The sequence below is a fragment of the Festucalex cinctus genome, chromosome 17, assembly GCF_051991245.1.
Source record: "Festucalex cinctus isolate MCC-2025b chromosome 17, RoL_Fcin_1.0, whole genome shotgun sequence".
Taxonomy (NCBI): Eukaryota; Metazoa; Chordata; class Actinopteri; order Syngnathiformes; family Syngnathidae; genus Festucalex; species Festucalex cinctus.
The window spans coordinates 10122488-10146825 of NC_135427.1; the positions used below are offsets into that span (position 1 = coordinate 10122488).

The 24338-nt window shown below is 37.8% G+C and overlaps 1 protein-coding gene across 1 annotated transcript; it reads left to right on the forward strand.

The window, feature by feature from the left end:
- Window positions 1-9578: 9578 nt before the first annotated feature.
- plekha4 (pleckstrin homology domain containing A4) lies at window positions 9579-24135 on the forward strand. The gene is made up of 23 exons (XM_077503460.1): window positions 9579-9788; window positions 9872-9970; window positions 10056-10128; window positions 10216-10316; window positions 11695-11813; window positions 11892-12095; window positions 12157-12436; window positions 13690-13749; window positions 13820-13933; window positions 14725-14775; window positions 14875-14955; window positions 15042-15194; window positions 15283-15381; window positions 16503-16611; window positions 16708-16757; window positions 17738-17845; window positions 17912-17996; window positions 18080-18135; window positions 18503-18637; window positions 19813-20154; window positions 20827-20948; window positions 21215-21279; window positions 21367-24135. Exons 1-23 carry the CDS (start codon window positions 9678-9680, stop codon window positions 22326-22328), a joined length of 3579 nt encoding a protein of 1192 aa, XP_077359586.1. The 5' UTR covers window positions 9579-9677; the 3' UTR covers window positions 22329-24135.
- Window positions 24136-24338: the final 203 nt, after the last annotated feature.

Below are 24338 nucleotides of genomic sequence, written 5' to 3' on the forward strand. Positions count from 1 at the left end.
TTTTTTGTCGGAAAAAAAAGCCTTACTATACATGGTCGTTGTTTTGTCAGAAAAAAAAGCCTTACTATACATGGTCGTTTTTTTGTCGGAAAAAAAAGCCTTACTATACATGGTCGTTTTTATGTCGGAAAAAAAAGCCTTACTATACATGGTCGTTTTTACGTCGGAAAAAAAAGCCTTACTATACATGGTCGTTTTTATGTCGAAAAAAAAAGCCTTACTATACATGGTCGTTTTTTTGTCAGAAAAAAAAGCCTTACTATACATGGTCGTTTTTTTGTCGCAAAAAAAAGCCTTACTATACATGGTCGTTTTTTTGTCGGAAAAAAAAGCCTTACTATACATGGTCGTTTTTTTGTCGGAAAAAAAAGCCTTACTATACATGGTCGTTTTTTTGTCGGGAAAAAAAAGCCTTACTATACATGGTCGTATTTTTTGTCGGAAAAAAAAGCCTTACTATACATGGTCGTTTTTTTGTCGGAAAAAAAAGCCTTACTATACATGGTTGTTTTTTTGTCGGAAAAAAAAGCCTTACTATACATGGTCGTTTTTATGTCGAAAAAAAAAGCCTTACTATACATGGTCGTTTTTTTGTCAGAAAAAAAAGCCTTACTATACATGGTCGTTTTTTTTGTCAGAAAAAAAAGCCTTACTATACATGGTCGTTTTTTTGTCGGAAAAAAAAGCCTTACTATACATGGTCGTTTTTATGTCGGAAAAAAAAGCCTTACTATACATGGTCGTTTTTACGTCGGAAAAAAAAGCCTTACTATACATGGTCGTTTTTTTGTCAGAAAAAAAAGCCTTACTATACATGGTCGTTTTTTTGTCGGAAAAAAAAGCCTTACTATACATGGTCGTTTTTATGTCGAAAAAAAAAGCCTTACTATACATGGTCGTTTTTTTGTCAGAAAAAAAAGCCTTACTATACATGGTCGTTTTTTTGTCGGAAAAAAAAGCCTTACTATACATGGTCGTTTTTTTGTCGGAAAAAAAAGCCTTACTATACATGGTCGTTTTTTTGTCAGAAAAAAAAGCCTTACTATACATGGTCGTTTTTTTGTCGGAAAAAAAAGCCTTACTATACATGGTCGTTTTTTTGTCGGAAAAAAAAGCCTTACTATACATGGTCGTTTTTTTGTCGGGAAAAAAAAGCCTTACTATACATGGTCGTTTTTTTGTCGGGAAAAAAAAGCCTTACTATACATGGTCGTATTTTTTGTCGGAAAAAAAAGCCTTACTATACATGGTCGTTTTTTTGTCGGAAAAAAAAGCCTTACTATACATGGTTGTTTTTTTGTCGGAAAAAAAAGCCTTACTATACATGGTCGTTTTTATGTCGAAAAAAAAAGCCTTACTATACATGGTCGTTTTTTTGTCAGAAAAAAAAGCCTTACTATACATGGTCGTTTTTTTGTCGGAAAAAAAAGCCTTACTATACATGGTCGTTTTTTTTGTCAGAAAAAAAAGCCTTACTATACATGGTCGTATTTTTTGTCGGAAAAAAAAGCCTTACTCTACATGGTCGTTTTTTTGTCGGAAAAAAAAGCCTTACTATACATGGTTGTTTTTTTGTCGGAAAAAAAAGCCTTACTATACATGGTCGTTTTTATGTCGAAAAAAAAAGCCTTACTATTCATGGTCGTTTTTTTGTCAGAAAAAAAAGCCTTACTATACATGGTCGTTTTTTTGTCGGAAAAAAAAGCCTTACTATACATGGTCGTTTTTTTGTCGGAAAAAAAAGCCTTACTATACATGGTCGTTTTTTTTGTCAGAAAAAAAAGCCTTACTGTACATGGTCGTTTTTTTTGTCGGAAAAAAAAGCCTTACTATACATGGTCGTTTTTTTTGTCAGAAAAAAAAGCCTTACTATACATGGTCGTTTTTTTGTCGGAAAAAAAGCCTTACTATACATGGTCGTTTTTTTGTCGGAAAAAAAAGCCTTACTATACATGGTCGTTTTTTTGTCGGAAAAAAAAGCCTTACTATACATGGTCGTTTTTATGTCGGGAAAAAAAAGCCTTACTATACATGGTCGTTTTTACGTCGGAAAAAAAAGCCTTACTATACATGGTCGTTTTTATGTCGAAAAAAAAAGCCTTACTATACATGGTCGTTTTTTTGTCAGAAAAAAAAAGCCTTACTATACATGGTCGTTTTTTTGTCGGAAAAAAAAGCCTTACTATACATGGTCGTTTTTTTGTCGGAAAAAAAAGCCTTACTATACATGGTCGTTTTTTTGTCGGAAAAAAAAGCCTTACTATACATGGTCGTTTTTTTGTCGGGAAAAAAAAGCCTTACTATACATGGTCGTATTTTTTGTCGGAAAAAAAAGCCTTACTATACATGGTCGTTTTTTTGTCGGAAAAAAAAGCCTTACTATACATGGTTGTTTTTTTGTCGGAAAAAAAAGCCTTACTATACATGGTCGTTTTTATTTCGAAAAAAAAAGCCTTACTATACATGGTCGTTTTTTTGTCAGAAAAAAAAGCCTTACTATACATGGTCGTTTTTTTGTCGGAAAAAAAAGCCTTACTATACATGGTCGTTTTTTTTGTCAGAAAAAAAAGCCTTACTATACATGGTCGTTTTTTTGTCGGAAAAAAAAGCCTTACTATACATGGTCGTTTTTTTGTCGGAAAAAAAAGCCTTACAATACATGGTCGTTTTTTTGTCGGAAAAAAAAGCCTTACTATACATGGTCGTTTTTATGTCGGGAAAAAAAAGCCTTACTATACATGGTCGTTTTTTTGTCGGAAAAAAAAGCCTTACTATACATGGTCGTTTTTTTGTCGGAAAAAAAAGCCTTACAATACATGGTCGTTTTTTTGTCGGAAAAAAAAGCCTTACTATACATGGTCGTTTTTATGTCGGAAAAAAAAGCCTTACTATACATGGTCGTTTTTACGTCGGAAAAAAAAGCCTTACTATACATGGTCGTTTTTTTGTCGGAAAAAAAAGCCTTACTATACATGGTCGTTTTTTTGTCAGAAAAAAAAGCCTTACTATACATGGTCGTTTTTTTGTCGGAAAAAAAAGCCTTACTATACATGGTCGTTTTTATGTCGGAAAAAAAAGCCTTACTATACATGGTCGTTTTTACGTCGGAAAAAAAAGCCTTACTATACATGGTCGTTTTTATGTCGAAAAAAAAAGCCTTACTATACATGGTCGTTTTTTTGTCAGAAAAAAAAGCCTTACTATACATGGTCGTTTTTTTGTCGGGAAAAAAAAGCCTTACTATACATGGTCGTTTGGTTTGACTCAGCCTGGGATCGAACCCACAACCTCAGCGTCAGAGTGTAAACACTCTACCACTAGACCACGGGGCTGTTAGTCAGTTTACTGGAAAGAAGAGCAATGAGTTTAGTAAGTATGACTAGGAATTTTAAAAAAAAAAAAAAAAAAAAAAAAAAAAAAAAAAAAAAAAAGCCTTCCTATACATGGTCGTTTTTTTATCGGGAAAAAAAAGCCTTACTATACATGCTCGTTTTTTTGTCGGAAAAAAAAGCCTTACTATACATGGTCGTTTTTTTTGTCAGAAAAAAAAGCCTTACTATACATGGTCGTTTTTTTGTCGGAAAAAAAAGCCTTACTATACATGGTCGTTTTTTTGTCGGAAAAAAAAGCCTTACTATACATGGTCGTTTTTTTTGTCAGAAAAAAAAGCCTTACTATACATGGTTGTTTTTTTGTCGGAAAAAAAAGCCTTACTATACATGGTCGTTTTTATGTCGAAAAAAAAAGCCTTACTATACATGGTCGTTTTTTTGTCAGAAAAAAAAGCCTTACTATACATGGTCGTTTTTTTGTCGGAAAAAAAAGCCTTACTATACATGGTCGTTTTTTTGTCGGAAAAAAAAGCCTTACTATACATGGTCGTTTTTTTGTCGGAAAAAAAAGCCTTACTATACATGGTCGTTTTTTTGTCGGAAAAAAAAGCCTTACTATACATTGTTGTTTTTTTGTCGAAAAAAAAAGCCTAACTATACATGGTCGTTTTGAAGGGAAAAAACGCCTTACTATACATGGTCGTTTTGAAGGATGGGAAAAAAACGCCTTACTATACATGGTTGTTTTGAAGGGGAAAAATGCCTTACTATGTATGGTCGTTTTGAAGGAAGAAAAAAAAACGGCTTACTATACATGGTCGTTTTGAAGGTAAAAAAAATGCCTTACTATACATGGTCGTTTTGAAGGGAAAAAAATGCCTTACTATACATGGTCGTTTTGAAGAAAAAAAAACGCCTTATTATACATGGTCGTTTTGAAGGGAAAAAAATTCCTTACTATATACATGGTCGTTTTGAAGGGAAAAAACGCCTTACTATACATGGTCGTTTTGAAGGAAGAAAAAAAACCGCCTTGCTATACATGGTCGTTTTGAAGGGAAAAAAAAGGTTACTATATATGGTCGTTTTGAAGGAGGAAAAAAAAGCGCCTTACTATACATGGTCGTTTTGAAGGGAAAAAAACGCCTTACTATACATGGTCGTTTTGAAGGAAGAAAAAAATGCCTTACAATACATGGTCGTTTTGAAGGGAAAAAAATGCCTTACTATACATGGTCGTTTTGAAGGAAGAAAAAAAACGCCTTACTATACATGGTCGTTTTGAAGGGAAAAACGCCTTACTATACATGGTCGTTTTGAAGGAGGAAAAAAACGCCTCACTATACATGGTCGTTTTGAAGGAGGAAAAAAAACCCGCCTTACTATACATGGTTGTTTTTTTTGTTTTGTTTTGTTTTTTAAATGCCTTACTATACATGGTCATTTAAAAAAAAAAAAAAAAAAACACCTTACTATACATGGTCGTTTTGAAGGAAGAAAAAAAACGCCTTACTATACATGGTCGTTTTGAAGGGAAAAAACGCCTTACTATACATGGTCCTTTTGAAGGGGAAATTCCTTACTATACATGGTCGTTTTGAAGGAGGAAAAAAAACGCCTTACTATATGGTCGTTTTGAAGGGAAAAAAATGCCTTACTATACATGGTCGTTTTGAAGGAAGAAAAAAAACGCCTTACTATAGATGGTCGTTGTGAAGGAAGAAAAAAAAACGCCTTACTATACATGGTCGTTTTGAAGGGAAAAAATGCCTTACTATATACATGGTCGTTTTGAAGGGAAAAAAACACCTTATTATACATGGTCGTTTTGAAGGAAGAAAAAAAAACGCCTTACTATACATGGTCGTTTTGAAGGGAAAAAACGCCTTACTATACATGGTCGTTTTGAAGGGGAAAACGCCTTACTATATGGTCGTTTTGAAGGGAAAAAAAATGCCTTACTATACATGGTCGTTGTGAAGGAAGAAAAAAAAAACGCCTTACTATACATGGTCGTTGTGAAGGAAGAAAAAAAACCCGCCTTACTATACATGGTCGTTTTGAACGGAAAAAAATGCCTTACTATACATGGTCGTTTTGAAGGAAGAAAAAAAAACGCCTTACTATACATGGTCGTTTTGAAGGAAAAAAAATGCCTTACTATACATGGTCGTTTTGAAGGAAGAAAAAAAATGCCTTACTATACATGGTCGTTTTGAAGGAAAAAAAAATGCCTTACTATATATGGTCGTTTTGAAGGAAGAAAAAAAAACGCCTTACTATACATGGTCGTTTTGAAGAGAAAAAAAGGTTACTATACATGGTCGTTTTGAAGGAAGAAAAAAAAAAACGCCTTACTATACATGGTCGTTTTGAAGAGAAAAAAAGGTTACTATACATGGTCGTTTTGAAGGAAGAAAAAAAAAAACGCCTTACTATACATGGTCGTTTTGAAGGGGAAAATGCCTTACTATACATGGTCGTTTTGAAGGAAGAAAAAAAAACGCCTTACTATACATGGTCGTTTTGAAGGGAAAAAAAAGGTTACTATACATGGTCGTTTTGAAGGAAGAAAAAAACACCTTACTATACATGGTCGTTTTGAAGGGAAAAAAACGGCTTACTATACATGGTCGTTTTGAAGGTAAAAAAAAATGCCTTACTATACATGGTCGTTTTGAAGGTAAAAAAAATGCCTTACTATACATGGTCGTTTTGAAGGGAAAAAACGCCTTACTATACATGGTCGTTTTGAAGGAAGGGAAAAAAACGCCTTACTATACATGGTCGTTTTGAAGGGAAAAAACGCCTTACTATACATGGTCGTTTTGAAGGAAGAAAAAAAAACGCCTTACTATACATGGTCGTTTTGAAGAGAAAAAAAGGTTACTATACATGGTCGTTTTGAAGGAAGAAAAAAAAAAACGCCTTACTATACATGGTCGTTTTGAAGAGAAAAAAAGGTTACTATACATGGTCGTTTTGAAGGAAGAAAAAAAAAAACGCCTTACTATACATGGTCGTTTTGAAGGGGAAAATGCCTTACTATACATGGTCGTTTTGAAGGAAGAAAAAAAAACGCCTTACTATACATGGTCGTTTTGAAGGGAAAAAAAAGGTTACTATACATGGTCGTTTTGAAGGAAGAAAAAAACACCTTACTATACATGGTCGTTTTGAAGGGAAAAAAACGGCTTACTATACATGGTCGTTTTGAAGGTAAAAAAAAATGCCTTACTATACATGGTCGTTTTGAAGGTAAAAAAAATGCCTTACTATACATGGTCGTTTTGAAGGGAAAAAACGCCTTACTATACATGGTCGTTTTGAAGGAAGGGAAAAAAACGCCTTACTATACATGGTCGTTTTGAAGGGAAAAAACGCCTTACTATACATGGTCGTTTTGAAGGAAGGGAAAAAAACGCCTTACTATACATGGTTGTTTTGAAGGGGAAAAAATGCCTTACTATGTATGGTCGTTTTGAAGGAAGAAAAAAAAACGGCTTACTATACATGGTCGTTTTGAAGGGAAAAAAAAAGGTTACTATACATGGTCGTTTTGAAGGAAGAAAAAAAAAACGCCTTACTATACATGGTCGTTTTGAAGGGAAAAATGCCTTACTATACATGGTCGTTTTGAAGGAAGAAAAAAAAACGCCTTACTATACATGGTCGTTTTGAAGGGAAAAAAAAGGTTACTATACATGGTCGTTTTGAAGGAAGAAAAAAAACACCTTACTATACATGGTCGTTTTGAAGGTAAAAAAACCCGGCTTACTATACATGGTCGTTTTGAAGGTAAAAAAATGCCTTACTATACATGCTCGTTTTGAAGGGAAAAAAACGCCTTACTATACATGGTCGTTTTGAAGGGAAAAAAAGGTTACTATACATGGTCGTTTTGAAGGGAAAAAAACGGCTTACTATACATGGTCGTTTTGAAGGTAAAAAAAAATGCCTTACTATACATGGTCGTTTTGAAGGGAAAAAACGCCTTACTATACATGGTCGTTTTGAAGGAAGGGAAAAAAACGCCTTACTATACATGGTTGTTTTGAAGGGGAAAAAAATGCCTTACTATGTATGGTCGTTTTGAAGGAAGAAAAAAACCCGGCTTACTATACATGGTGGTTTTGAAGGTAAAAAAAATGCCTTACTATACATGGTCGTTTTGAAGGGAAAAAAATGCCTTACTATACATGGTCGTTTTGAAGGAAGAAAAAAAACGCCTTACTATACATGGTCGTTTTGAAGGGAAAAAACGCCTTACTATACATGGTCGTTTTGAAGGAGGGAAAAAAACGCCTCACTATACATGGTCGTTTTGAAGGAGGAAAAAAAAATGCCTTACTATACATGGTTGTTTTTTTTGTTTTGTTTTGTTTTTTAAATGCCTTACTATACATGGTCATTTAAAAAAAAAAAAAAAAACGCCTTACTATACATGGTCGTTGTGAAGGAAGAAAAAAAAAAACGCCTTACTATACATGATCGTTTTGAAGGAAGAAAAAAAATGCCTTACTATACATGGTCGTTTTGAAGGGAAAAAAACGCCTTACTATATATGGTCGTTTTGAAGGAAGAAAAAATAAACGCCTTACTATACATGGTCGTTTTGAAGGAGGAAAAAAACCGCCTCACGATACATGGTTTTGAAGGGAAAAAAAACGCCTTACTATACATGGTCGTTTTGAAGGGAAAAAACGCCTTACTATACATGGTCGTTTTGAAGGAAAAAAAAAAACGCCTTACTATACATGGTCGTTTTGAAGGGAAAAAAAAAAACGCCTTACTATACATGGTCGTTTTGAAGGGAAAAAAAACCTGCCTTACTATACATGGTCGTTTTGAAGGAAAAAAAAAACGCCTTACTATACATGGTCGTTTTGAAGGAAAAAAAAAATGCCTTACTATACATGGTCGTTTTGAAGGGAAAAAAAAAACGCCTTACTATACATGGTCGTTTTGAAGGAAAAAAAAAACGCCTTACTATACATGGTTGTTTTGAAGGAAAAAAAAACGCCTTACTATACATGGTCGTTTTGAAGGAAAACAAAACACCTTACTATACATGGTCGTTTTGAAGTAAGAAAAAAAATCCTTACTATACATGGTCGTTTTGAAGGAAAAGAAAACGCCTTACTATACATGGTCGTTTTGAAGGAAGAAAAAAAATCCTTACTATACATGGTCGTTTTGAAGGGAAAAAATGCTTTGAAGGTCGTTTTTTTTTTTTTTTTTTTTAATAAATGCCTTACTTTACATGGTCGTTTTTTTTGTTTGTTTTTTAAATAAATGCCTTAATATACATATATATTTGAATTGAGATAGGCGCCAGCAACCCCCGCGACCCTTGTGAGGAATAAGCAGCCAAGAAAATGGATGGATGGAAATGCCTTACTATACATGGCCGTTTTTTGTTTTTGTTTATTCATTTATTCATTTTTAATAAATGCCTTACTATACATGGTCGTTTTTTTTGTTTGTTTTTTTAACAAATAAATAAATTTAATAAATAAAAAAATGTTTTATTTTTTGTTTTTTGTTTTTTTTAATAAATGCCTTACTAAACATGGTCGTTTTTTGTTTGTTTGTTTGTTTTAATAAATGCCTTACTATACATGGTTGATTTATTTATTTATTTATTTATTTTTTTAATAAATGCCTTACTATACATGGTCGTTTTTTTTGTTTTGTTTTTTAAATAAATGCCTTACTATACATGGTCTTTTTTTTTTTTTTTTTTTTTTTCATTTAAACAAATCCCTTACTATACATGGTCGTTTAAGAAAAATACAGGCTTTTTTATTTTTTTATTTTTTTTAAATTGGGAAATGCAGCTTATGCTTGCACGTGAAACAAATGTGGTTACACATTTGTCTCCTCCATCTTTAGTTGGAATTCGATTCCTCAGCACCCCCCGCCTGCATTCCTTCAGTCTAGGGCACGTATTCCTCATCGTCCCATGCCGGTCGGCCATTCGCCTGCCACTGCCAGATTGTTTTTTGTTTTGTTTTTCCAAACACTCCCAGCCACCATGGCCATGCAGCTGTCACCTGTCACTTCTGCAGTCATGGTGGACAAGCTGGGTGGCTCAGAATAGAATAAGTGGGAGAATGTCGCTGCAAGTGGGTGAGGGTGACGCCAAGTCAGAAAGAAACGTTGACATGGGAGGAAGGGCAAGTCATAAGGGAATTCGGCCGGCGTGTTCGGAGGCTTTGGGGTGTTGAGCGTGGGAATGATTTGACGTAGCGAGGTTGTGGTCAGGCCGGACACACTTGAGATGACTTTTGTTCATTCAATTGAATGCAATATTAAACAAAGATTGAAGCTAGAGTTGAGTTTATGAATGCAAAAGCTGTTTTGTTTTTTTTCTCTCTCTGCAGGATGGATGAACAGGACAGACTAAGCCAAGCATCCAGCGTGGCCACCATTTCATACTTTCCTGTTAGAAGGGTTGGTTTGAATCTATTCCATTTGGATATATTGTAGTACTTATCAATTTAAAAATGCAACTTCATTGTCATCATACTGTCCAGGAAAGTGATGGCAAGTTGCAAAGATTTGGCAAAAGATGTCAGGCAGCCAAGCGAGATCCCAACTGTCCCGTGGTCATCAGAGGATGGCTCAACAAAAAAGTTGTTACCCGCCTTTCAAAAAACAATAATATTAATCATTGCTATTACCAAAAGGCATTCATCTTTAACCATCTTTCCTCTATAGGACAGCAGTGGTTTGAAATTGTGGAAGAGAAGATGGTTCGTCCTCTCCAACTACTGTTTGTTCTACTATAAGGGTAAACATTTGTTATCAGCGCTAGACTTTCTCATTTTTCACGATGACTCTCGCTCGCTTTTGTTTACTTGTTTTGCGTCCCAAACAGACAGCAGAGAAGAACCCGTGTTGGGCAGCATTCCGCTGCCCAGCTACAAAATCTTATTCTGCACGCCGAGAGAATGCAAGAACAGGAAGTTCACCTTCAAGGTAAGTTTTTTTTTTTTTTTAAATCGCTCGTTTATGTTGACACAGACATGTGTTTACCTTTTTGTATTCTTATCTTTGCTTTACACCAATTTCTATTCTCTAATACTTACAGTTTATGTTTTAAAGAAGTACACCGTGGATATAAAAACAAGTCTACACACCCCTGTTCAAATGCCAGGTTAACAAAGAAATGTAAATCATTTCCAAACATTTTCTACTATTAATGTAACTTAGAACCTTTACAACTCTTTTCTAGAGGTTGGAGAAAAATAAACTGATATAACTTAATCCTCACAAGGGTCGTGGGGAACATTCAAACTAAGTGCCTCTGATTAACCTCAAATCAATTTCAGATACTCTAGTAGACTTTTCCTGACGTTTTCCGACTTTGCAGTATTGGACCACTTATGGCAAAGATACAAAGCCATTGTGTCAAATGAAATTTTATATAATAGTACTAGCGGTATCGGTTCTCAAGGAGTACTTGCATTGGTATTGGCCTGGGGGGAAAATGGTATTGAACATTCCTAGATCAAATGAAAAAAAATGTCAGGAAAAGCCCACTAGAACAGCTGAAGTTTCTTTAGTGTTAATCAGAGGCATCTTAAATAGTGGCAATTTTGTGCTAATTCATTTCATCATTATTCACAAAGCTCTTTAAAACACTCAGGATAAGAGCTTTTTGCAACATGGCCCTGGTTAATCTCTTATACTCTGCAGCCACCTACTGGCCGTTTTTTGTAATAACTAACATTGTTTTAAGCGACCTCTTCAGGTCAGAGGCTGCATCAAAGCCTTCTGTATGCGCTAGTATTTAAAAAAAACAAAACAAACAAAAAACAACAACATATAAATACGTTTTTGGGATTAATGTAATATTATTGCGCTAGTATTTAAAAAAAAAAACAAAAAAATAACATATAAAGACGTTTTTGGGATTAATGCAATATTTAAAAGTGAACGTTTTTATACATTTTTGGGAGCAAATGAGTTAATATGAGTGTGAATTAACACATTCACACCCCAGTTAAAAAAGTGTGCACACCTGTGCAAACACATTAATTTTTATTTCAGGCCTCAATTTTTATTTTTATTTATTTTTTTAAATTAAGGTTATTGATCATGAGTTTTAAATTATTTATTTTGGGCTCATTGTTTAAAGGATTTAAACAGGGGTGTGTAGACTTTTTATACCCATCACACGTCATTATTTTACCTTGATCATATTCTAATAATTTATCACTGGTTCTTGTTGCCATGGCAACACTACTGTAGATCACCCACAGTTTACTGGAAATACACTTTTGTCAAGATTAGTTGAACGAGGATACTACATAACGCGCAACATTAACACTGTGTGGTGTTATACACGAACTAGGTAGTTCATCAGGGGATGCGGTCTTATTACTTCAGCGCTGACACTCAGGAGGACATGCTGGGTTGGGTCCGAGCGCTCAGTCAGTCTGCTTCCATGGAAACGGACGGTTCTATGCAAAGGTATGTGACGGTCTCACAAAAAATATGTGGCAAATAGTGACGGGCGGAAACTGTTGTTTAACTGGCCAATTTTTGCAGGCGCTGCTCAAGCTACCAAGATTTCACTCAGATAGGGGGCAGCACTGAGTCTGTGGACCTCCCCAAATCACATGAGGAGACATGTCCAAAACCGAGACACGTCAGCAGAACTCTCAGTGAGCAGACTCATCTGAGCGGAGGAAGGATTGTGACGTCGAACCCGGAGCTGAGAGGCAGGAGGAGCGCTCGTCAGAGGAACTCGAGGTTTGTTCCCCAAAGACTCCCCACTGCCTTCCGTAGCTTCACTCGTTTTGCCTTTGCGCAGCCCTTCAGCTCGAACCCCAAGCCCTTGGGGTCCGAACCGGGAGGCGGATTCTGTCCCTTTCATCACATCGCATGCGGAAATCATCGGCACGGGTTCTTTGACCTCCCGGAGTCAGCTGGGGTCTCGCTCACACACGCCGGTGGGAAGGGTTGACATCCGACCCCAGGATGGCTCGGGCACGGTGCCGGACACGCTGTACTACACACCTGCCTCACCCAAGATGGAGTTCAAATCCACTCCCACCAGTCCTGTCGCAGAGAGGTGGCAAAACATTGCCAAGGTTAGCATAGCATGTTTCCTTAAAACTGAAGAAATTAATACTCATTTTCTATTTTTTTTACGTAAAATGGCAACAACAACAAAATCTGTTTCGCTTGATCAACAAAATTTATCTAGCTCAATTATTTTCATTCGCTAAAGACCATCCAGACTTTCAATCTTGAGGCAACGTAATGCTGCACGGCACCAAGGAGGCGGAGTTTTATGACACTTCTTCGACAGTTCAAGTATCCAAGAGATTTGTTGTCATCCTTTTTTTTTAACACTTTGAATGTTAAATAACGCATATAAATGACAGATGACGTATCAATTTGTGAAAAATGTGAAATTGACCATATTTGGACATATGTGGTTTGTCCTCAACAGCAACCGTATCTAACATACAGTCAAAATGTTCTGTGGTTTCTGTGTACGTTTTTTAAGTATTTCAGTCAGTGTTGCCAACTGGAGTAAATTATTTTTATTTTTTGGTAACTTTTTCACTCACTCACACAAACACGCACACAATCAAACATGGTCTCCCAGGCGGGGAAACGAACCCATGCCAAATGGCACCGAAAGAAAGTGACAGTAGCTTTTGGCTGTCCTAAAAGTCGCTAAATGATGTCATCGCCAAATTTGCATAATTAGCTATTTGCATGTAATTGTAGCGGATGCTGTAGGAGAGATAAATAATGTTGTGGGAGAGGCAAAAAGTGAGTTAAAAAAAACGGCCGAGATATGTCTGAACTTTCTTTTTTTTTTTGTTTTTTTTTTGCCATCACTTCTCAAATTTATTTCATAATTTAAAGGCTTTGTCGACCAGTTGATTTGTCGCTTTTGACAAAAACAAAAACAAATGTCGCCAAGAAGCTTTGGAAAGTTGTCAAATTTAACGGAAACACTGATTTCATTCAATGTGGCACTGAAAAAAATGATTTTCTTCATATTGTTCATTTCCACCTCATATTGCAACTTGATCTGCACTGTTGTTGGATGCGCGGATTATCTTCGGTTAAGCGGCACATGCATGAACACTACACTCATTGACAAATGGAATTAGTGGTGATGAAGTGCTGCATCAACCAGGGAAAATGCAAGCCTCAAAGGCCTAAAGGATAGCTTTATCCTCAATGGACTCATCATGGTATAATTGCCATAATCTGAATTGGCGCTTTTTCAAATACATGTTGAATATCCCATTACATAAAGTGTATAATTAAAATTGACTTTTATAAGCAGTTTATATAACATATATCACATCTGTGTTTGTAGCCTACACCGATATATGGATCTGTGCATCACGCCCCCACTGGGCGAAGGCCTCTAGGAAAGGTGATTACCAAATGCATACAAACCTCCTTTTTATGTTTTATGATTTATTTAATGTTGCCTCTTCCTTTAGAGCTACTCAACGGGGGACCACACGGACCTGCTGCCCCCTTTGCCGCCCTCATCCAGGGTTGCACATGGGCACCAGAACCAACACCAGCACCACCCTCACCGCGGCCATTTATCTGTCAGTATGCCAACAATGGTGTCTTTCTATGGCATCTATACGGAGCAGTTGTGCGTGCGTGTTGATTTGTATATTAAATGTGTTGTATGTAATTTGTGGTGTCATAAATTCAATTTAATTTGGCAGCACAAATGATTATATTGATACAGTGAGAGTTACGTAACATAATTCATAATTGTTCGGTGGTGTGCGATGCAAATCTGTCATTGCCATGGCAACCGATCAGTGTTCTAAAAATTGAGACGGCCCTCTCGCCTGAGCACCTCTGGTGTTGTGTTAACACATGCTAGCAACATGGGTTATAAAGTTTTGGATTTTCCATGATAATTAGTTTTTTATTTAGTTCTGACTTAAGTTTTTTTTTTTTTTTTTAATTGAGTTAGTTTATATAACACGGTTTTTAGTTTTTTTTGTGTGTGAATATGCTTGGTTTTAGTTTCGTTTTTATTATTTTTAGTATTAGTTTTTTGTTGTTTTTTTTGTTTTTTTTAAATACATAGAGTATTTGTTGGGTATAAGATAATTTTAAAAAAGTCCCGAAATAAATACATTCAAAATAAACCCAGAAAGCACATGTGGAAAAAAAAAAATGACAAAGAAGAAAATGAATGACATTTCACGATAATTATAGTTAGTTTTAGTTAGTTTAATAAATTTCATATAATAATAAAAAATAAAATGTAAAAATTATTTTATATGTATATTTAATTGTTTTTTTAATGAATATTTAACAAAAACATCCTCACTTTCACATACTTTTTGTTATATTCTCGATTGTTTTGATTTTACAGCCTGCAAAGTCCGACCCAACGCCAATCAGACCTCTAGAAAGTGATGTGGACGTAAGTAGCTCCGATACGTGAGCGGCACCACATTAGGGGCAGCTATAATGCACGTCCTTCTAAGCTCAGATTGCGGTTTTTTTTTTTTTTCTTTTTCAGGCTGTGTTGACAAGGTTGTGCGGGTGCGACAAGCTTCTGCAGTCTTTGTCCGTTGAACTCTCGCAACTCCAAATGGACAAGGTTGCTAGCGCAATAGTTGCTAACCAAAGAAAAAAAACACATTTATATGATAAATACTTTTTTTAAAGTGAATTTTCGCTTCACAGGATAGTGTCCAGTGTGCTTTAGAGGTTTTGAGGCTGCAGCTAGAGGACTGGAGCAGCCAGGGACCCCGGGCTCAGGAAGAGGCCCTGACCCAGAAGGTTTTGCTGCAGGAGGAACTGGTCACAATCCGGGCCAGAATGTGCGACGTGTCATTAGTACGCAAAACGTTTTGGGAAACAGGAAGTAGGATCGTAATAATCATTTCAGCTCACGTTTACGTTCGCCTGTGTACATGTCTTTTAGGAAATGGAGGTTGTGTGGAGTCAGTATGAGAGAATGGAAAGTGAACTTTGCGTTTTTCGCTCGCACCTGCAGCACGTTTGCAACTTTGGAATGCCACAGGTATGTTTGCATAAAACAAAGGCAATTACAAGTTAAGCTTTGATCATTTTGTTTAGCCTAATGCTAGCAAACAATGCAAAACTTCCTAGATCCAAACTACGGCCTGGGGGCCATTTGCGGCCCGCCGTCCATTTTTCAGTGGCCCGCGACATATGCTAAAAATAGCATTTGACTCAGTTCAAATAAAATAAACAAAAGAAAAATGTTTGGAGATGGTCAAAGTAAGAAGGGAGGGTATTGAAACTAACTAAAACTAATAAAAAAAACTAAAACTAAAATTCAAAAAACAATATTGTTACCAAAATAAAATAAAAGCAAAAATGCTTTTTTTAAAAACTAACTGAAACTACATTTAATGTTTAAAAAACTGACTAAAACTAACTATAATTATAGCAAATGTCCTTCATTTTAGTCTTTGGTAATTAATTTAATGCATGAGCCTTTGGGGATTATTTTAAATGTGATTTTTAGTAGATTTATTTTGATATCAACCGGAATAATGACGTTTGAAAGTATGTCACACAGAAGTGACGTCATCTAGCAGCAGCCAATAGAAAAGCACCTTCAGATGACGTCGCGCCCATGCTGTTTTTTAAATATTGCGCACAAATAATACACATAAAAAAAAAAAAAACCTAATAGTAATAATGAAACTAACTAACTAAACTAAAACTAAGCATTTTTTAAACTAACAGAACCACCCTGAAAACTAATAAAAACTAACTAAAATGAAAAATTCCAAAACTATAATAACCCTACTGCCATATTACAAATAAATTGGTTTATATACTGTAGCATTTTTCTAAATATGCAAAAGCACGAATAAATTATTTGTACAATTTTTAGGACTAAACACAATTTCTCTTCATAACATTATGTGGCCCTTGCGTCCTTCTGATTTTCTGTATGTGGCCCTCAAATGAAAAAGTTTGGACACCCCTGTCCTAGATGGACTAAAGAATAGCTTCAGTGGCATGTATTATTTATCCTCTGACCAGCTCCATGTATATTAACTCATCTGTATTATACTGCCCCCAGGTGGCCAAGGTGCATATGCACAACATTTAGAACTAATAAACACATTCAAACTTTTTTCTTTTTCTTTCCTTACTTGCTTCTAGGAGCAGTCTCAGGCCCAGAGGGAGCTCTGGATGATGGAGGACATTCTCGCAGGGTTAAAGGTGAACAGGGACCACTTCCGCTTCCTGTTGGGATTGCGCAAACGCCACAGTTAGTATCTGTCCCTCTCTGACATTTGAACTACAATTTAGTTTTGTCATTTTGCGAAATTAAACTGAATTAAGTGTAACCTTACGTTGTGTTCAGGGTTCGAGTCCTCAGGCCCGCATCCTGGATCTCCTGGTTCTGCCGCAGAGGTGCCTCACGTGCCAGTAGTAAGGCCACCGTGTTTCTGTCAACTGTCCTTTACAAGTGAAAATTGAAGAACACATTGACAGATTTCAGCTATAACTGCTTTCACTTACGTAGGCTATCTACAAGAGTATTTTTTTTCTGTTTCCACAATCTGCTCAACAATAAAAATTAAGATTCAAGAGGAACTAAGTGATCAAACTAAACCCCCAATTGATTCATCAGCAGATTAAAACCCTAATTTGAAGCCCCACCCATTCAGGATTGCTTCCATCATCCACTACTGCTATAAAATGCAACTATTTTGAAACCCTTACCGAGTTTAACACCTAAATTTGAAACCCAAACCATAGCACAGCGGATCCCGATTCCGATGCTCCCCAATATCAATACCCCGATTCAATACTTGTATCCATCAAGAGGGATATTTGATGGCCTCACATTTCATCTCACGTCTCAATTAGGGATGTAACGATATCCAAACATCACGATACGATACTATCACGATATGGTCACGATACGATAATTATCACGATATTGTGGGGGCGTTGGCGATACTTAGAAAAGATCATAGTATTGTAAAAAAAGAGAGCTCATACTAAAAAAAAAAAAAAGCACAATATTGTGCTTTGGTACATGACAGCAATGCATATAAACCACCTGCAATCTCTAATAACAATATTGAGGCACTTACTTGCTAATGCAAGCACACATTGAACGCGTCACAAGCAAATTAGGTTCCCCTTCATCTGACTATTAGCATAGATTTTAAACATAGAAGGCCAAAACATCCCTAATGAAAATTAAATTGCACTAATAAACTAGCCACTAGAGGGTGCTAGAACTGCACAAATGGAAATCAACCTGACTTTTCTAACAGATGTGTTCCTTTTAAATATTTTGAACATGACGACGACAATATTGTGGCAGTTTTAATATCACGATAGTGCCCTTATCGTGACATCCCTAGTCTCAATCCCAGCAGAACGTGGAACAAGAGCCACCTCCAGTCCGACCGCCTTTACCCCAGGAGTTGCTGGAAAGCATTCAGAGCAGGAGTCGGGACCTCGGCTGGACAGAATCCGCATATGACGTGAGGACAACAACGCCTTTCAGAAGCAAATTGGACACTTTTGATGGATCTGTCGTCATCTTTCAGGGGATCTACGCTGCCAAGCCAAAACACAGAAGAGGCAAAAGTCAACCTGACCTCCTTCATTTGAAAGCACATAAGGATGCATCTGGTTTGCACTGATTCACGAATGACATATTCCATTCACCTTTATGCCTCTTCTTTCACCATTTGTCATCGTTTTTACCTCACTAGCATCTCAGGGGATGACGAAGGGGGACACAGCAGATACAACATCCCAATTAACCAAGGTTGGACTCCTCTTTTTTTTCCACTCTGCTGGTTTACCCTGCCTAATGTGTTCACTAACACGCAACCAAATATAGAAACACTCCAAAACTGATTTTTACCTCTTTGCTATCGCAGCCAAATGGAAATTCTTTGATTCTGTCATCTTCCCTGCAATTAGGGCATGTTGCATTACTCGGTTTGGCCGACAGGGGAGAGCAGGAGCTCACACCTCTCTTCCTCCTGCCCCTTTCTGGCACCTTTCATACTTTTCTCACATACAAGCACACATGGGTACATTCACATACGCACGCGCGCACAATCACATGCTAACACGTGAATATCGGCGCTAACAAGTGCGATGTTCTAAGTCGCCCGTATCGCCTTTAGAAGATGAAGATGAGCGAGGAGGAGCAGATGGAGAGGATGAAGAGGAACCAGGAGAGGATGACTAATAGGAAGAAACCTCCCATACACTCTCCAGCTGCCAACACCCAAAGTCAAAGTTCAGAAACGCAAGAGGAGGTTTGTAGGCTGATCAACAAACAAATCAGATTTTGTGTCAGTGTACTGGACATTTCATTAGGTACACCAGGCAATTTATCATGCTCCAATAAAGTAGAAGCTCGATTTAATGGTGTGATTGGGAGAAGGGATCATCCATTTGAGCCAACTGTCCATTTAAAACACCTAATACAGCGCAAAATTATTGTTTTGTACTCTTCTCGTAGCCTGGAAATGCCAAGTATAGAACAAAATTATTGTAAATAAACTAAATAAAAAGCTTGAGAATGTTTGAATGTTTTGAGCTGTGTGCTAAGCTAATGTCCTTTCTCCCCATTACTTTTAAAAGGGGAAGTCAACCTTAAACATTTCTTTTCAATATGTTATAGGTGACCTTACTAGTCTAAACATGACATTCTTATTAATATTACATTTGTGGAATATGAGTTATGCAACAAAATCCATCCGTTTTTATCCATCTCAGGGGGCAGCCATTTTGTCACTTGCTGTCGCCTTAAGATGACATCACAGTTACGCAGGCGTCAGGCAACGACCAATCACAGTTCACCTGTTTTATGAAGCTGAGCTGTGATTGGTTGTTACTTGAGACCCGAGCAACTGTGATGTCATTTTCACTCGACAGCCGGTGGCAAAATGGCAGCCTTCTGATATTGATTAAAAACTGCTGGATTTAGATGTTTAACTAACACAATAATAACCAAAATACTGTAGACTAGTCCTAGACCCATCAAGGTTTCACTGTATATTTACTAGGGCTGGGAATCTTTGACTGTCTCACGATTCGATTACGATTTTTGGGTCTACGATTCGATTCAGAAATGATTTTCGATTAAAAAATATTTGATTGACAAATGATTTCTGCTTCAATTTACAGATATGCACAATATTGTCATGATCTACTCCAGTCTGCTTTGCAAGACAAAATGACAGAGACATTAAAGTGTTTTTTTTTTGTTTTTTTGTTTAAACATTTAGTAATTTTGTATTGTAAGTGCCTTTTTCCACAAAAACACCATGTGGGCTACAAATGCCTTTTCCCCTTCTTCATTTCCAATTTAAATAAAATAGCTTTTTGGATATTAAATATTGATTCAATTCGATTAATAAATGAGAATCTCGATTCTTTTATTAATCGATTTTTTTGGCACACCCCTAATATTTACTCTGTTCCTCAGGCCCCCTTTCCTTTAAGGCTGACGCGAGTGGTTACCGCTGTGCTGCCGTCTTCCCTAGTGGCCCGGCGTGTTTCCGTGGAGGATCCCCCGCCAGAGCTCGAAGCCCCGCTGCCTGAGCAGGTCTCGTCAGAGGCGCAGCGACGGCTGCCGGAGCCTGGCAAAAAATCCAGGCCGACTCAAGCCTCAGTAGAGAAGCCCCAGGAGCATCTTGTGATGAAGCCAAGCCGACGAGCAGCCAGGACCTCTGAGATGGACTCGGACGTCCGCAGAGCTGCTTCTGCAGAGATTCCGGAGACACATCCAACGGAAGCTCTCAGAGATGGTCTCAGTTCTGAAATTAAGGTTATTGGATTTGATCACTAGATTAAAATACGGTAATCCAAGTTAGCACTCCAAAACTGTCAAAAGTAACGTATTTTCCACACTATAAGGCGCACCCTCAATATATGACATATTTTCAATCTTTTTTCCATATATAAGGCGCACCGCATTATAAGGCGCACCTTCAATGAATGACATATTTTAAAACTTTTTCCATATATAAGGCGCTACAGTAGAGGCTGGGGTTACGTATGCATCCATTAGATGGTGCTGCGCTAAAGGGAATGTCAACAAAACAGTCAGATAGGTCAGTCAAACTTTATTAATAGATGACAAACCAGCTTTATGACAACTCCATTCACTCCCAAAATGAATAAACAGCTGTTTTATTATTTTCTCTGAGGTAAAGTATTAGTATTAGCTAGCGATCCAAGATGGCGGGATGTTCTGCGCATGCGCATCGTGCAGGGTCACCGATAGCGTCTTGACAGCGAGACATGTTGCGGCTCAATATTGATACATATATAAGGCGCACTGGATTATAAGGCGCATGGTCAGCTTTTGAAAAAATTGAAGGCTTTTAGGTGCGCCTTATAGTGCGGAAAATATGGTAACCCAAATTAGTTGCGATAGCTAACCCAAGCAGATGCTGTATTATTTATACCCATTTACTCCTTGTAAATGCGTGAACAGTCTGTCGAAGAGCCTCCTTCCCTCTTGACTGCGGACATGGATCCTGACTTCTATATGACCCCTGAGCAGCGCGAGGCTAAACTCAGGCGTGTGGAACGTATACGGCAGCGAGTAATACAAAGGTACAATATACTAGTATTACTATACCACTAATATAATACATGTTCTGTTACTTGCCCTGCGATTGGCTGGCAACCAGTCCAGGGTGTACCCTGCCTACTGCCCAAAGCCAGCTGGGATAGGCTCCAGCACCCCCCACGACCCTTGTGAGGAATAAGCGGTCAAGAAAATGGATGGATGGATGGATGGATGTTCTGTTACTGTTCGTAACAGAAAAAAAGACTAAGGCTACCTAAATTCCATTCAGACTAATCTATCTATCTATCAGTGCCATTACGCCGGTCAAGCAGGAGGATCGTCTCCATGACACATCAGGAAAGCAAAGAACATCTGGTAGTTATTTCTGATTTTGTTATTTTGTTGCGGATGCAATGATATTCCTCTTCAGTTTGACTAACGGCGGTCAAATCTGTTCTTTAGATCATGAATCGAACTGCCAAGCGAAGACCTTCAGAACGTCTCTGAGCTATGTTCCTCCGGATTCTCCGAGCCCTGGTGTAACCTCGCAAGTTGAAAACAAACATAAACAGCACGAAAAGAGTCCCATAAAGTTCGGGAGCAGAACACAGCATAAAAGTTACAGTCGCAGGGCAGGCGTTGCCACTAAAATCAAACGACCGCCATCGCCGCATCACGTCACGTCGATGACAGTCTATCAGAAAGATGGAGGCGAGGGATTTCTCAGCTGCAAGGATGGAGACAAGCGAGAGCTTGTTGAACCTGACGGTAACGAAGATGATGACAGGAATAATTCATCTTCCGATTTGAGATCCAAGTGGTTCCTCTCCACCAACCACCGTCTTGAATTCCTACCACTGCACATCCCTGATATCGACATCAGCACTGAGGAGACGTCACGCAAAGAGGACCACCCCACTTGCTCTGATGAAGGCAGCGACTCCAGTATGATGTCTTCCGCGGTCAGTCAGAGCTTGGAAAAAATGAAAGAAAACCACTCGCTTTTCTATAAGATCGCTTGCGACATCAGCATCTCAGACACGGACATAACCAAGAATGACGGTCATTCCCGAGAGGAGCTTGTCATCACCGAATGTGTGGTCAGAAGCACATCTGATCAGGAGAGCAAGGATACTGAAACAGACCCACCGGTAGCTAACACGGCGGATGCAGTCAGGTTGTACGTCAACGAATCAAAACATGGAGATCCAGTTCAAGACACGGCTTCCGATCAGGCCTTGGAATGTGACGGAGATGAGAATGGTGGGACCAAAAAGTCTGAGGAAAGACGTTTGGGCCAAGACAGAGCAGAGGACCAGGAAAATAGGAAGACTTCATCCAGTTCCGTCCACACTGACAAGAGCGTCAATCGGACTGCCTCTTTCCAAAAGCCTAAAGTAACTGTTTTCAGGACCAGTTTGTAAGATGAACCATTGCTTGAATCATCTTATTTGTCAAAGTGACAGAAGTGAAAAATATCTGTTGGATCAGAACTTTTCAACAAGAGTAGTGTCTTGGACCACCATGAGGTTTAAAGTAGTATGCTCACCAGGCTTCGGACTACCTAATGCAAGGCTGACACATGCACGACTTTTGGCCACCATCTTGTTGGGGCACGAACTGGGAGGTTCCCACACTGTTTCCGCACTGTTCACGACGAGTTCACGAATGCGTGACCATCCGTGTCCACATTGACTCGAACTAGCACGACGAGTTCGCGCATAGCTCGCGCAAAGTTTGCGCATAGCTTACGCACTTCCCGCATTTTCACGACCAGTTCGCGCAATTCGGACGGTGTTGTGCCGACTTGGGCACGCCATATAAAAAGGGGGCCTCCCCGATCCCTATTCGTGGCACTTCGTGACAGTCGTGGCATGGCACGCACTGCCGCGCATCCTTCCCGCATCGTGCTGACGAGTTCTCGAACAGTTTGCGCATAGTTCACGACCCGGTCGCGAAATTTTGTCATGACAAAAATTTTGAACTAGGGCTGGGCGATATGGCCAAAAAATAAAATCTCGATTTTTTTGCAGTCATTCAGGACGATTACGATTTTAATCGATTTTAACCTAATAAATCCAACAAACGTTTATTTAAAGGTTTCATTTTTTCAAAAATAATTCCTGTGCAAAATGTCAGACACCAGTAACGTATACTGATTCTAGATCAGTTTTAAGGCAAAATTACATCACATAAAAGCATTTGGATGTAACAGAACATAAGAACAACAGCTTTTAATCATCCAGAAGACAAAATTCGATTTCACGATTTAGCAAATTTTCAACGATTCAATTTTTTAAAATGACGATGTATCGAATGAATTCGATTTATTGCCCAGCCCTATTTTGAACATTTCAAAAATTTTGCCCCGACATGGCACGCAGTCACGACGGGTTTACGCACACTTCCCGCCACTTTACGACTAGTTCGTCGTGCCAATTTGTGCCACAAGTTGGTGCAAGTGTCAGCCTTGCATAACTCTTGAGGGTAGACCACCTTATTGACAATTCTTTCTTCACTCTCTGGCCACACCCCTGGCCACCTCACAACTTGTGGAAAATTTACAGTAGATACATGCGTCTTTCCTGACATTCATATGGATGCAGTATCCTTAGAGCTAGATGGGTACTCTGCCACAATTCATTCATATTTTAGCTGCATAATTAAACAATAAAGGTATAATTGATTTGAATACAAACTCTAAAAAAATGTTTAGAAAAGAATGTTTGAGTCTTACAGTCAATGTCAATCAACATTTGTAATACACATAGCAAGCATGTCTGAGAAGTCGAATTGGGAAGAATGAAGAGGATTTTTGTGTCATTGTGCTTTTCAGTTTTAATGTGAATGAATGGGCCATCAATCACTGTATACAAGATGGTGTCTCCGTCGGTGACAATTGCTCACTCCGATTGGCAGTTTGGTAGCAAATGCAAAACAATGCATGAGATAGAAGTCGACTAGTGGAAGGTATGGGAGGTTTCAGGCTTGCTTTGACCATGGCCACCCCACTGAAAATTTTCTAGCTATGCCCCTGTTTTTTTCAGAGATTAAAAGGACATTTTTATTTTTAAAAATAAATAAAAATCCCATTATTGTGTACATGCAAGACGCACACTTGCAAATTGTTCTTTTGTCACCCTGAGGATAACACTTCTAACATCAAGTAAAATGAATGGATGGATATAACTGTCGACAAATGACCAAATGTTCCTGTGTTTTGTATCTTAAACAACCTAATTAATAAAGATGCCGTGCTCTACATGGAAAGCCCCTCCAGCTGCTGATTCATTTGCACATTATATCTTCTTTTTTTTTTGGTTTCTTTTTTCTTTTTTTTTTCAAAGGACGTCCCCGGGTGCTACTGCTGCTCTCTGAAAAGACCTGACGCAGAAAAAAAAAAAAAAAAAAAATGTCTTTGTCACTTTAAATCC

Coding starts and splice junctions, on each gene's coding strand:
- plekha4 (XM_077503460.1), top strand. CDS start 9,678: ATGAATGCAAAAGCTGTTTTGTTTTTTTTCTCTCTCTGCAGGATGGAT. Junction 13,750..13,819: donor GGCGAAGGCCTCTAGGAAAG/GTGATTACCAAA, acceptor CTCTTCCTTTAG/AGCTACTCAACGGGGGACCA. Junction 20,155..20,826: donor GTCTCAGTTCTGAAATTAAG/GTTATTGGATTT, acceptor ATGCGTGAACAG/TCTGTCGAAGAGCCTCCTTC.